This window comes from Heloderma suspectum, chromosome 15 (assembly GCF_057233095.1).
Source record: "Heloderma suspectum isolate Gila_16-S chromosome 15, 16-S_ref, whole genome shotgun sequence".
Taxonomy (NCBI): Eukaryota; Metazoa; Chordata; class Lepidosauria; order Squamata; family Helodermatidae; genus Heloderma; species Heloderma suspectum.
Window position 1 is genome coordinate 18,255,577 of NC_139472.1, and position 13,878 is coordinate 18,269,454.

The 13,878-nt window shown below is 48.6% G+C and overlaps 1 protein-coding gene across 1 annotated transcript in view; it reads right to left on the reverse strand.

The window, feature by feature from the left end:
• Positions 1-584: 584 nt before the first annotated feature.
• LOC146335435 (ATP-dependent RNA helicase DDX19B) overlaps positions 585-13,878 on the reverse strand; it is a 55,862-nt gene continuing 42,568 nt past the window's right edge. Inside the window, exons 8-12 of the mRNA XM_084821787.1 lie at positions 12,959-13,136; positions 9,175-9,412; positions 8,062-8,224; positions 3,953-4,144; positions 585-2,858 (exon numbers count right to left, since the gene is read on the reverse strand). Coding sequence (XP_084677913.1) covers positions 2,797-2,858; positions 3,953-4,144; positions 8,062-8,224; positions 9,175-9,412; positions 12,959-13,136 — 833 coding nt within the window. The 3' untranslated portion in view covers positions 585-2,796. The remainder of the gene's footprint in view (positions 2,859-3,952; positions 4,145-8,061; positions 8,225-9,174; positions 9,413-12,958; positions 13,137-13,878) is intronic.

A 13,878-nucleotide genomic window follows, 5' to 3' on the forward strand; every position in this document is an offset into this window, starting at 1 on the left:
CTGATGAGTCCGAGGCTCGTTCATGTCAGCATTACTTCTGCACAAGCCCATTATGGACAACAGTGCTTCCTTTTCTCTATCCAGAAACTACTGCCAGTTTAACTGGGAAGTTCCAAGTTCAAGTATTAAATCTGTCTGTTCACATCACTGCAGCCTGTCTTTCCTGCTCAGCAGGCTTGCCAAGATCTCTGCAATGTTGCTTGCAAAACAATTTTACTAGCCTGCCTCATGGAGACGGTAGAAGAGGGATGGATCTCTGTCCTTCCTCTGCCAGCCAACTCACCTGCATACAATTCCCCGTCACAGATGGTGACCAGGCGAGTGCTTACATATGCGGTGGTCCTTAACTCAGGAGGCAAGGGTGGCCTTGGCCTCCACAGGCCCCGCCGCAAATTGCCGTTGAAAACAATTTTATTTATTACATTTCCGCACCGCCAGAGTTCTTTGCTTGCCTCCACTCTTCACCCTTCTCCCACCAAGGTCCAGAGCTGCAAAGCAAGTTGTCACATGCCCCCGTAGCCAAGTCTGGCTGGGGGTTGGAGAGAGAAAGAGGGAGAGAAAGAGAAAGGCAGCCAAGACCAATGTCACTCTTTTATGTTTATTCCAACTGAAAAGTACATCAGAAAGAGCACACCAGCCCTGCAGCATCTGCAACCATTCAGCACCAGCACGCTGCTCTCACATTGTCATTCAATAGTGCCAGAGGAGGTGGTTGAAGGCCCTCGGCCACACACACAGCACACACTCACCTGCCGCTTCCAGTGGAATAAAAATAGATATACCCCGGCCTACAAAATCTGTGGATTTTTTTTTTTTTTAAACTTGCCCCACCACCCCTGAAGCCATTTACACTGATCGGTAAGAGGCTGCACACAAACGTCCTAAAATTTTAGGTACATTTTAAAAATGAGATTGTGTCTTGAGTTTTGTTTTACTTGGTAAAAGAACCCAGTTTCTGTCACTGAACAGAACAGTTAATGGCCAAAGTTTAAAAAAAAATACAGATAAACATTCAGAATTTACAATTTATTTATTAGTTCAGAAGAGATTCCTGTACCAAGTAGGAGGCCGGTGGGTTGTGTTACTGCCTGTTCTAATTCTCTACCTATCGTGAGTAAAAATATCTTAAGTTCTACCTTGCCCAGAAAAAAATATATATAGTAGGCGGTTTCCCAAACCCTGGCTGTGTAGTTAACATTGCTGTCGTGGAACTGGAGAACCCAAATGCAAAGAGAAAAGCTGTGATGAGTCTCAATAGTACAGGTACAATGGAGGCAGATGGTCTCCTGTAACTGAAGCAGCGGGGATTGAACAAGCACACACAACATGTCCCCACTGAAGGATATTTTTGGTCATCGCAATCCTAGGTATCATTCTGTTTTTGTACCCAAATCCAAGCACCTACACATTTTGTAGCAACTGTCTGGACAGCAGCCCTGTAAAAGAACATCGGGTGCAATCCACCAGTAGCGATCTGGTGTGGAACGTCCCCTCTGTGCAGAGTTGCGCGGTTCGCAAAAACTGGCACTTTCCCCTTCAAACCAAACCAAATCCCCTTTAAACGTGCTCAGAGGTGAATTAAGAACTGTGTTCCTACAAGAAGGCTTTCACTGCACCATCTGCCCCCCTCCCCTTCCTGAGCCCTTCAACTTTTTCAGCTTTCACTGCCATCCACCGAGTCCTGTTTGCTGTGTTGCAGCAAGAGAGGGAAGGAGTTGTGTTCGATTCAGGGCCTTTGCAGGATTCTGCTAGGGAACAGCTTGGTGGGAGGGAGTTACAGCACGAAAGTTGTGGTACCCACCTATCCTGAAACTGCGCAAACTGGAAATATATTTCGCAGGCGTATTGGGTCGTTCACGATCCCTCCCTCCCTTCTTCATACACAAACACTGCCCCCTTCCCAAAGTGCTGACCTCCCTGCTACAGTGACACAGCGGAAGATGTGTGCTCAACAGGGACCATCCTGTCTGTTTTCCTGATTGAACCAGCGCAGGGTGCCTGTTTGGTATGTAAGGGTTGCAGTACAGCCCGTGTCCACTGTATCAAGTCAGCACTTTTCACCACTACGCTGTTTTAAATGCAATGTCTGCTCTGCCCTGTGAACTTAACTGCATAGTTTTCACTGCAACAGATGCCCCAGGTGGCTTTGGATTGGCCTGCGCAGTGGCTGAAGTTCTCAAGACTCCATCCAAGATTACAGTTCCCAAAGCTCCTGGGGGGGGGGGGGAGAGAAAAGCTAAAAAGTCAATTGATTGTGCAACCCACTAAGGCGCAAGCCCTCTGGATCATCTACCTACGGAAACAGCAGGGCAATCTACAAAAGTCTAGAAAATGGAGAGCTCTAAGTGAAAACCTCATTTCATGTAAACTAGCTTCGATATATAGATATAGATATATTTACTTGGTTGTTGAACTAATATACTGCTTGGGCATGTTTAAGAAGTTACTCTCCTCTCAGAGATAAAAACAGGCATGTATCTCACCTAATCAATTGGCTATGTTTTTGGCATCATTAGAATTTAAGAGATCTTCCCATTTTAAGGCTAAACTAAAAAAAAAAAAGTTAAAAGTTACTGTAAACATTTCTTCTTTCCCCAGAGTTTGCACTTCTTTAAAAAAAATCAAGTCCAGCCACATTTTTTTTTTAAGATGAGGTAATTCCTGTGTATTCATTATCTTTAAAGACGTCCCTTTGCGTGTGACTGGCTAAGACTCGTGCCAATCAGGATGCTGATCCAATTGTGGTGGGAGAGCTACCATGGGAGGGCATGCGCACCAATTCCGGCAGCTGCCATTTCAGTTAGCTATTTTCTCAATTTCGTCCAGATCGTCTGTATCCAGTTTATGAATCTTCTTATCTATATTAACAAGGAAACAGAGTCAATATCAGGAAGGCATTGGGAGTCAGAGTCTGTACAAAAGGAGAGCAGATCACCACCAGGAAACCAGTCCAATCGCATTCTCCAGGGTCTGTGTGTAGGGCGTGAGAAAGACATTTCAGTTTGGGATAGTCGAGCACTTTTTTCTGAATTAAAAAACCGGAGGCACACTTCACCAAAGCTTTACTTTCACAGTGCGTTACCGGACCTCTGTGGAGCCCACCCCATTTTTACGACACGCCCCTGTTCTAAGTATCAGAGCATGTCTCCAAATGGAAGGAGGGAAGCCCAGAGCAGAGACTTGTGCAGAGGTGCAACAGCTGCACTTGCTCTGAAGGCAGGCAGTTGTGCTCCTTCTGTGCACTGGGAGTAATGGGATGATCCCTTCACATGCAGCGCACAGTGATGGGATAGAAAGATCTGCCTCCAACAGTGTCCGTTGCCATGAGCCACTGCTCTGGCCTTGTCTGCTTCCACAGAAAGAGCAGGCAGGTGCATTTGGGGGATAGATGCTTTGTGCTTGCAGGAGCCATTAAATTCTTTTTCCTTTTTTCATAAAGCCATACAATGCACTGCCATTTCTCTCCCTGGGCCAAAGTTACTGCTCTAATCCAAATGACTGTTAACTTCAACCTGGGAGGATGGAGAGAATTCTCCCTGGCCAAGTTGCGTAGAGGGGAGAAGGCCACCATACTTGTCTCCCAAGTGGTCTGAGCAGAGTGTAACCCAACAGGCACTGCTTTCGTCAAGAAATGACGGGCTGTCCCATGGGCCTGTGTGAGGATTCAGAGGACTCGGGGATATTCACACATTGCTCAGTGAGAGGACCTCTTACCAGGGAGGCAGCGGGCCAGACAAATCCACAGGGAACCAGCTGACCATTCCTGCTCTAACTCAAACTTTCCTCTCACTTCTCTTTCTGAAAGAGCTGCAACCAGAATTGTGCACAGTGATTTCACTCAGAGCGCTGCGCCAAGTCGTAGAACACCAGCTCATGCAAGCCTCCAAAGAGAACGGCTGGCCAAGATCAAGAACCTGTGCTCCAAGTGAGAAAGAAGCCAGGAGGGACGTACTGAAATGTTCCTGGATCCTGTTGAGGATGTTCATACTGTGCTTGCTGTCCACCATATTAATGGCCAGGCCCCTCTTGCCAAAGCGCCCCGTGCGGCCGATGCGATGAAGATACGTCTCGTTATCTGGATTCCCGTCTTTATCGACTGGCAGATCAAAGTTGATGACGACAGAGACCTGCTCCACATCAATCCCTAGAGGAGGAGAGCATCGAAGACTGAGAGGACGGCTAATTCCATTCCTCAACAGAGACGTTTGCTGTATTGCTAAATATTTATAGCAGAGCTATAATGTGCCCTTTTGTAAGCTGGGCAGCCACCGATTACATCAAGCAACACATTTCCAGGGCACAATCAGGAAAGGGGCTGGAAATATTCAAACAAAAGAGGTCTATTGTTACTTCTCATAGCTTCACAAGTTTGTTTATACCGGAGTAATCCTTTTTCATAGTCCTTTTCATTTAACACACACACGTCTGAGACTGTTCGTCACCTGTGTAACGTCTAGTTTGGCCAATCCCTCCAGTAATTGTGACTTGCCTTACTAACATGGCTGTTGCAAGGATTACTGAGAGAATGGCGTGTGTGAAGCACTTTGAACACTGCAAAGTAACTGCATACATGCCTCTTATTCTAGCTTCTGCAAAGCGGAAACACTGACAAGGGAAATTAGGGGTGGCATATAGTTATCAAGCCAAGGAGTAGCAGAGGGCTGCCCCATGAAAACCAAATTCCATGCATACGTTACATTTAGAATGACTTCTGGCACCAGAAAGACTAACATTTACTGTGGCATGGACTTGGTGGGCAAGAGTCTGCTTTATCAGATGCATGTGGAATTTATTTATTTATTCTTTCATTTCATTTCATTTCTATACCGCCCAATTGCCAAAGCTCTCTGGGCGGTTCACAAAAATTAAAACCAAACAGCAAACAATAAAACAATTTAAAATATATAGAACGTTAAAACCACAATATAACAATACAACCACAATAAAACCTAGCAGCAGTGCAGGTTCAAAATACAGATTTAAAACAGCAAACTAAAAGTCCAGAAAGCTAAAATGCTAAAATGCCTGGGAAAATAAAAAGGTCTTCACCTGGCGCCGAAAGGAATACAATGTAGGTGCCAGGCGACCCTCACTAGGGAGCTCATTCCAGAGCTGGGGGGGGGGGGGGGGCGCACAGCAGAAAAAGCCCTCCTCCTAGTAGCCACCCACCTCACTTCCTTTGGCAGGGGCTTACGGAGGAGGGCTGCTGACGATGATCTTAAGGTCCGGGCAGGCACATATGGGAGGAGGCGATCCTTCAGGTAACCTGGCTCCAAGCCGTTAAGGGCTTTGAATGTTAATACCAGCACTTTGAATCGGGCCTGGAAATGGACTGGCAGCCAGTGCAGCTGAAAAAGTACTGGCATAATATAAGCTCACAGGCCAGTCCCTGTTAACAATCTTTGCCTGTTTTCAAAGGCAGCCCCACATATAACGCATTGCAGTAATCCAGATGAGAAGTTATCAGAGCATGGATAACTATAGCTAAGCTATGTGGAAGTCAGTGAAGATAACTGCATAAGATGCACACATACGTTAGTCCAGTGGGGAAGTCCACTGTTTTCCAGATGAATGCACACTGAATTTGGAGACATAAGAACTTCAGAAGAGCCCTGCTGGATCAGACCAAGGGTCCATCTAGTCCAGCATTCTGTTCACACGGTAGCCAACCAGCTGCCTGTGGGAAACCCGCAAGCAGGACACAAGTGCAACAGCACCCTCCTGCCCATGTTCCCCAGCGACAGGTGCACATAGGCATAGTGCCTCTGATACTGGAGGTTGCACATAGCCATCAGGACTAGTAGCCATTGATAGCCTTCTCCTCCATGAATTTGTCCAATCCCCCTTTAAAGCCATCCAAAGTGGTGGCCATCACTACACCCTGTGGAAGTGAATTCCATAGTCTATGTGCTGTGTGAAGAAGTCCTTTTATCTGTCCTGAATCTCATCATCAGCTTCATGGGAATACCCCACTAGGTTCTAGAATTATGAGAGAGGGGGAAAAAATGCCTCCCTACCCACTTTCTGCACACCAGGCATAATTTTGTGCACCTCCATCATGTCTCCCCTTCCTTGCCTTTTCTCCACGCTAAACAATGCCAGACACCATACATCAATTGGGGGAGGGCTATAGCTCAGTGGTGGAACATACGATTTACATGCACAAGGTCCCAGGTTTAATCTAGGCATCTTCAGGTAGGGCTGGGAAAGGCCCCTATCTGAGAATTTGGAAAGTCGCCGCGTGTCGACAGTACTGGGCTAGATGAATCAAAGTTCTGACTCAGTATGAGGCAGTTTCAGATGTTCATCATTGAAGCAGACAAGATGGAAATCACAGAGGGGTCATCAAAAACAGAAAGGGGTCCAGGCGCACCTAAACACTAAGGGGCTGGGGCTCCATTTGCAGAAGACCCCTTTTGAGAGGGAGTATGACCTTCTAGAGAAGCAACAGTAAGAACCAGACATGGAACAACCAATTGGTTCAAAATTGGGAAATATACAGCCAAGGCTGTATATTGTCGCCCTGCTTATTTAACTTGTATGCAGAGTACATCATAAGAAACGCTGGGTTGGATGAATCACAGGTCGGAATTAAGATTGCTGGGAGAGTTATCAACAACCTCAGATACGCAGACGATACCACCCTAATGGCAGAAAGTGAAGAGGAGCTAAAGAGCCTCTTGTTGGGGGTGAAAGTGGAGAGTGTAAAAGCCAGTTTGAAACGCAACATTAAAAAAACTAAGATCATGGCATCTGGCCCCATCACTTCCTGGCATATAGAAGGGGAAGAAATGGAAGCAGTGACAGATTTTATTTTCTTGGGCTCCAAGATCACCGCAGACGGTGACTGTAGCCATGAAATTAAAAGATGCTTGCTCCTTGGGAGGAAAGCTATGGCAAACCTAGACAGCATAGTAAGAAGCAGAGACATCACCTTGCCGACAAAGGTCCGTATAACCAAAGCTATGGTTTTCCCAGTAGTAGCGTATGGCTGTGAGAGCTGGACTATAAGGAAGGCTGAGCGCCGAAGAGTTGACTGCTCATTGGAAGGACAGATACTGAAGCTGAAGCTCAAATATTTTGGCCACCTAATGCAAAGAGAAAACTCCCTGGAAAAGACCCTGATGCTGGGAAAGATTGAAGGCAAAAGGAGAAGGGGACGGCAGAGGATGAGATGGCTAGATAGCATCACCGATGCAATGAATATGAACTTGAGCACACTCCGGGAGAGAGCGGAGGACAGGAAGGCCTGGCGTGCTATGGTCCATGGGGTCACGAAGGGTCGGACACGACTTAACGACTGAACTGAACTTAACGACCTTCTAGAACTTAGATGCATTGCAGGTCTTGGTTTGCATAAATCTATTTTGCTTCCATTATTAAAGCTTTCCAACAGTTTAGATTGGGGGGGGGGGGTGTTGCATAAAGTAGGGAGAAAAAGGAGTGGAGATGCCTTGGAAATGGGAAAGAGCAGCTCATGTGGGGCACAGAAGGGCTTGAGGGTCCTGAAACTGACCCCATGACAACAGCAAGAGCTGCACGACCCCCAAACCCTGTCTGATTTGTAAGCCTTCTGACACATGCGCCATGTTTTAACAAGGAGGGTTTCAAGAAGCCAGGTGGTCATAGGACTCAATCCGGTGGTCACCTCACCTATGGGAGCCTCACATGACCTGGCAGCTGAGCTATACAAACAACCTATGAATAACCTTTGGGGGGGTCTGGGTTGGAGGACAGCTATAAAAGGGGCTCCTCTTGTAAAAAGCTGTCTTGGCTGAGGAGAAGTTCCAACCCCGGCCGCTGGGCTTCCGGCTTCAGCAGGCAAGGAGGGAGATGCTGGCGTGATTAACTGGGACCTTGTTTCGAAGCCCTTTGCTGCACAACTGCAAAGGCAGGTGAGGCTTTAAGAAAGCAGATCCCCTGGACAAGCACCGCCAACATATCTTTGGAAGCCTCCAAAGGACATCTGGGCAACAACGTGCATCAGAAAATGGATTTCCATGCGTGCGTCACAAGCAACGCAACTTGCGACGCCTCTCCAGAGCCAGGCACCGTGCTTACCTCGGGCACAGACGTTGGTGGTCACCAAAACTTTCTCCTTGCCCTCTCGGAAGCGCTCGATCACGGCGGCTCGTTGTTCCACCATCATCTCGCCACTCAAGAGGGCCACCTGGTGACCTTCCTTCGAGAGCTCCCCCGCTAGCCAGCCAGCTGTTTTGCGGGTCTGCAAAATGTAAAAAGAAGAGCAGCCTGTTCAGACCCTCAAACTAAAACATACACACACAATGGAAGAGGGGAGGAAAGAGTCCAGCTCCTCATTATAGAAGAGAATGGAGCATATGAGGGCGGCTTGAAGGGTGGAGACACGGGGGAGGGCCTTCTCAGTGGTGGCCCCTCGAGTATGGAAAAAGCTCCCCACTGAGGCCCACGTGGCACCAACACTATCATCTTTTTGGTGCCAGGTTAAGACTCTCCTGTACTCCCAGGCATTTAATGGCATATGATGGGGTATTTATGCCAGCCATCTAAAGGAAAGGGTCCTCCTGTGCAAGCCCCAGGGCATTACTGACCCCTAGAGGGACGCCGTTTGCACTGGCGTTTTCATGGCAGACTATAGCGGGGTGGTTTGCCATTGCCTTCCCCAGTTGTGACTACCTTTCCCCCAGCAAGCTGGGTACTCATTTCACTGACCTCGGAAGGATGGAGGGCTGAGTTACCCTGAGCCGGCTACCCAAGACCCGGCTTCCGCTGGGATCGAACTCAGGTCGTGGGGAAAGTTTCGGTTGCAGTACTGCCGCCTACCACTCTGCGCCACACTAGCCATCTAAACAGGCCTGGTATTTTACTGAAACTGTTTTTAGCTGTCTAAATGGTTTTAAATGTTGTATATTTTAATTTTTATGCTGTACTTTAATGCTGTACTTTATGCTACATTTTACTGCCTTATTAATTGCTGTAAACTGCCCAGAGAGTTCGGCTATTAAGCGGTATAGAAATGAAAATAGTAGTAGTAGTAATAATGAAGCAACACAGGAAAGGGGATGTTTTACTTATTTTGATACTGGACTGCAACGAGTACGCCTCTTGCTTGCCTATTAACTATGTAGCAGCCCCATCTGCCCACACATTCCACTGGAGCCAAGACACCCCTGCCTCGTCCCCGAAATCACTCACGTGGCAGAAGATCATGGCTTGCGCGATAGTGATGGCGCCGTAGATGTTACAGAGGGCGTGGAATTTCTCCTCCCGGCTGTTGCACAGGACATAGTACTGCTTGATGGTGTCCAGCGTCTCCTCCTCCCGCTTCAGCTTGATGATGTTGGGGTCGGGAACAACTTTCTGGGCAAACTTCCACACTGAGTCTTCAAAGGTGGCCGAGAAGAGCAGCATTTGGCAGTCTCTGGGAAGCATTCTGGGAGGGGGGAGGAAAAAGCCGCATGCCGTCCCTGACTAGATTCATATTAAGAGAAGAGCCCTGCTGGATCAGCACCCTGTGCCCAGCCAGATGTTCCCAAAGGCCCACAAAAAGGGCTTGATGGCAAAAGCCCCCCACTCTCATACGCCTCCAAAACATAGAGGTTCAATATAGCCATCACAGCTATTATTGTTGACAGACCTATCCTTCATCAATCTATCTCATCCCCTTTCCAAGTCTTCCCTATGCATGTTTAGACAGAAAAAGTCCTACAACTCCCAGCATTCCCCAGCCAAACATGCACAGGATTGTCTGTGGCCAACACCACATCCTATAGCAGCCCTCCCCAGCCTTGTGCTCTCCTGATGTGTTGGACTTGTTGTTTATTCGGTCAGTCGCTTCCGACTCTTCGTGACTTCATGGACCAGCCCACGCCAGAGCTTCCTGTCACCACCCCCAGCTCCCCCAAGGTCGAGTCCGTCACCTCCAGAATATCATCATCCATCCACCTTGCCCTTGGTCGGCCCCTCTTCCTTTTGCCTTCCACTTTCCCTAGCATGTTGGACTACAACTCCCATAATCCCACAGCAGCTGGCTGGCAGCAACCCCCTATGTTGCACTGTATGAAGGACTGCCTTGAGTCCATCCCGAATCGACGGCCAATCAACATGACTGGGCGATTCCAACTCCTACTATTATGCAAAGCAGTTTTCTTTAATCCGACTTGTCCACACCCTGCAAATAGTTCTGTAAGCCTTTTCCCCATTAGAGAAAAGACCAAAATGGTCTTTCTTTTTCTGAAGGCAAAAGCTCCACACAATGGAACATTTCCTCATGGCAAAGGTGCTCCAGCCACATATTGGGTGCGCGTCTCTGCATCTTTTCCAGCTCTGTATCCTTTTAGAAGCGGGGTGATCAGGAACTGTACGCCGCATTTGAAGGTGTCCCACATCATAGATTTATATAGTTGCTCGATTACTTAACAATCCCTAGTATGGAATTTGCTTTTTTCACAGCTGCTGCACACCAAGTCGACCTTTTCATTCACCATGACCCCAAGAGCAACATCCAGTTAGTTACGCCTGGTGATGCCGGGGCTTAAATCTGAATTTGAGTGTGAGTGCACGCGTGTGCATTTATGTGTTCACACAAGCTTCAACTAGGGAAGTTCGAAGCTTTTGTTCGGTCTGCATTTTTAAGCACACCAACCCAATTTGTGCTTCCCGGACCAGTATGTGGATCAGAACACCATTACCCTTCGGCTTTCACACTTCTAAATTTTGCAAGACAGTTTTTAAAATAACTACCACAATGTGTACAAAAATGCATATTGTGGAAAAATACATTAGAAAATAATGCAAATCTGTGTGGTTAAAAAAAATGAACTTATGAATGGATACATGTGAAACTGATGCAGACCAGAAATGAACTGATCTGTCCATCAGTAGACTCAATAAAGGTTTTCTTTTGAGATATGGAAGGAAATTATTTCTTTTTCATTTCCTATTACTGCAATATTTCAGACCCAAAATAGCATTAAAAGAACCCTTAAGTATACCCTTAAGTCCACTGATTAATCAACTAAAGCTTTAGTTGATTAATCTACCCATTAAACCAACTTTCCCCAACTTGGTGCCCTCCAGACTTGGATTGCAACTCCCATGATTCCCAGCTAGCACGCAGCCCAACACATCTGGAGGACACCAGGTTGGGGGCGGCTGCATTAAACCAATTAAGAGGCTTGTGGCTACAGAGAAAACTCAAGGACCAATTCAGCACCAAAGCTATTTGCATTCTGTCTATATTTAGGAACACAGGAAGTGGCTTTATACCGAGTCAGACCCTGGGTCCATCTAGCCCAGTATTGTCGACACTGACTGGCAGCAGCAGCGATCCAAGTTTTCAGGCAGGATTCTTACCAGCCCTACCTGGAGAAGCTGGGGGTTGAACCTGGGCCTTCTGCATGCAAAGAGCATCCAGGCCTGGAAGAGCACCCAGGACTGATATTTACAGGCCTGGATGAGTGCCTCATTCTGGGCGCCCAAGGGAGCTTTGGACTTGCATTTCTCAGCAAACCCTTCTTGCTTCCGAGATTTAGGGTGCAATCCTATGCGTGTTTAGACAGGAAAAGGTCCTACAACTCCCGAACATGGCTGGCTGGGGAATGCTGGGAATTGTAGGACTTTTTTTTCCAGCTAAACATGCATAGATAGGATTACGCCTTTAGCTGAGTATTGGCCATACTTGATTGTAGCCTTGAGGACTGGAAATTTGCTTTAAAAAAAAAGTGGTTTTCAGGCAGCTGCACCCCAATGCTGTGTTCTATGCCTTTTCTGGGCTTGTGTGGAACAGTGGGATGCCCACAGCCTTGCTTTACTTGCTCTCGAGGTCAGGCAGCTCCCGGAAGGGAAGGGCGTCTCCAAAAGCTGTGTGCAGTGCGGCAGTCTTGTCATTCCGATGGGAGGCTGGCTTGGCTTGGGACTCTTGGGATCCCAGCCACAGACGTCAAACCTGCTGACGCCTAAGGCCCCAGGGAGGGGGCAAGTTAGACCCCCGGCCTACACACGCAGCATGGTGCGGTCGTGGAATCCTGAAGCCGTAGCGTGCCGTGAGTGGACGGTTATGAGGTAACGGCACCATTTTGGAATTCCCCCTAGGAAAGACTCCCTGCGAGTGTAAAAAGCTAGGTGGGGAGAATGCAGCTCATCCCGGAGTGCCGCATTTTGGCTTGCTGGCCTTCCTGAGCATTCAGCACACAGGTGCAGCCAACTGCAGGCCCAAGGGGCGCGGCCCACCCTAACACCTCACTGCACAGCCCACGTAGCTTGGGCTTTACAAAAGGCAAGCTAAAAGAATATAAAAGCCTTCCCTGAGTCGCAGTTTCACCCACGGCCAGTGAGGAAACTGCCCTGTCTGCGTTTGCTTGGCTCACAAATCGGCGCTCTTGGCAGACCGAGATGGGCAGAGACAGGGCACCGGGTTCCGGAAGCAGCTACAAACATCTGATATGCCAGGCCAGAGGTGGGGAACCTCTTTCAGCCTGAGGGCAAAATCCCACTTTGGAGAAGCTTTCGCGAGCCACGTTCCAGTGGTGGACGGGGCTGAAGGCAAAGGGGCAGGACCAAAATAGAAAAACATGCCAGCATATGGTAGTTTCAAGCTCTGACTGCCAATGACGAAGCCTCGGGAGAGGCATTCCAGCCTTTGGGAGTGGGGAAAAGACTGCCAGGAAACCACCAAACAATTGGTGGTGGTGGGAAGAGGGTGGGCCAAGGGAAGGGGGTGTGGCCTTCTGGGGAATCCCGAAGGGCCAGACCGGGACCCCAGGAGGGTGGGTTTTGGCACCCGGGCCAAGGTTCTGCACCCCTGAGCGAGGCACAAACACTTTCTGGCCAGTCCAGGTGAAAACCCAAATCGAGAGCGAGTTTCATTTCTGCTGAAATCTACAACTCGCAGAAAGGGTGCTGGCTGACTGCCCAGCTGCAACAGCACCAGGCGGGCCAGGCACCCAGGCGAGTGGGCAGGGAGGGGGCCCAGGCTCACCTCTGGATCCGGATGCTCTGGTCCTGGTGTCCCTGGGTGGCGATCATGACGTCTGCCTCATCCAAGACAAAGACCCTGATCTTCTTGGGGTCGATGAACTTGAGCTTGGAGCACCAGTCCAGGACGGTCCCCGGGGTGCCGATGACAATCTGCTCGGCGATCTTCTGGCCACGCTCCACTGTGGACAGACGAGACCACAGCCATCTTGGAAACTGGCACAATATACTTGGGGACGTTTTCCTGCACTACTGGAGCAACCAAACTGGGGTTCTGCTTCTCACATCTGTGGCAAGAGATCTCTGCCCAAACCCCACCACAGCTGTCAAAGGCAGGGTCTAAAATTCTGCACGTAAAGCACTCCCTAGTCTGAAAACGGAAAAACAAAAATGGCTTATAACCAAACCAGAAGCACTCACTTGAGGGTCAGAGCGGCCTGGCCCAGATCCTGCCAGCCCAGGCAGGTGACTGCCTGGCTCAGGCTCATCTGGATGCGTGCCACTTAGGACTCGGCCCATCCCTGGTGGCCTTACATGCACCTTTGCCACTTTCCTTGTCCAGTTGGACCCTTCTGCTAGGGAAATGTCTGAGCACCCCTCCCTCCCTCTCCCTCTCCAAGAATCCATTCAGGACTAGGGGAAGGAATAGGCAGCCTCTGTCGGACTGGTTCCTGGTGGCATTCCTTGTCCTCTCCCGCTCTTTTCTGCCCCAGCAAACGTGTCTGGAAATGCAGGACAAACAAGGCTTGTCCTAGAACTCAAGAGGGTATCCTGTAATTATCTTATTTGCTTAAGAGATCTATAGTAGCAGTAGGCTACCTGGTGGCCTTGAGAAGTTTTAGAGTACAACTTCCATAAGCCCTGACCTCTGGCCATGCTAGCTGAGGCTTATGGTAGTTGTAGTCCAAAACCCCTGGAAGGCAG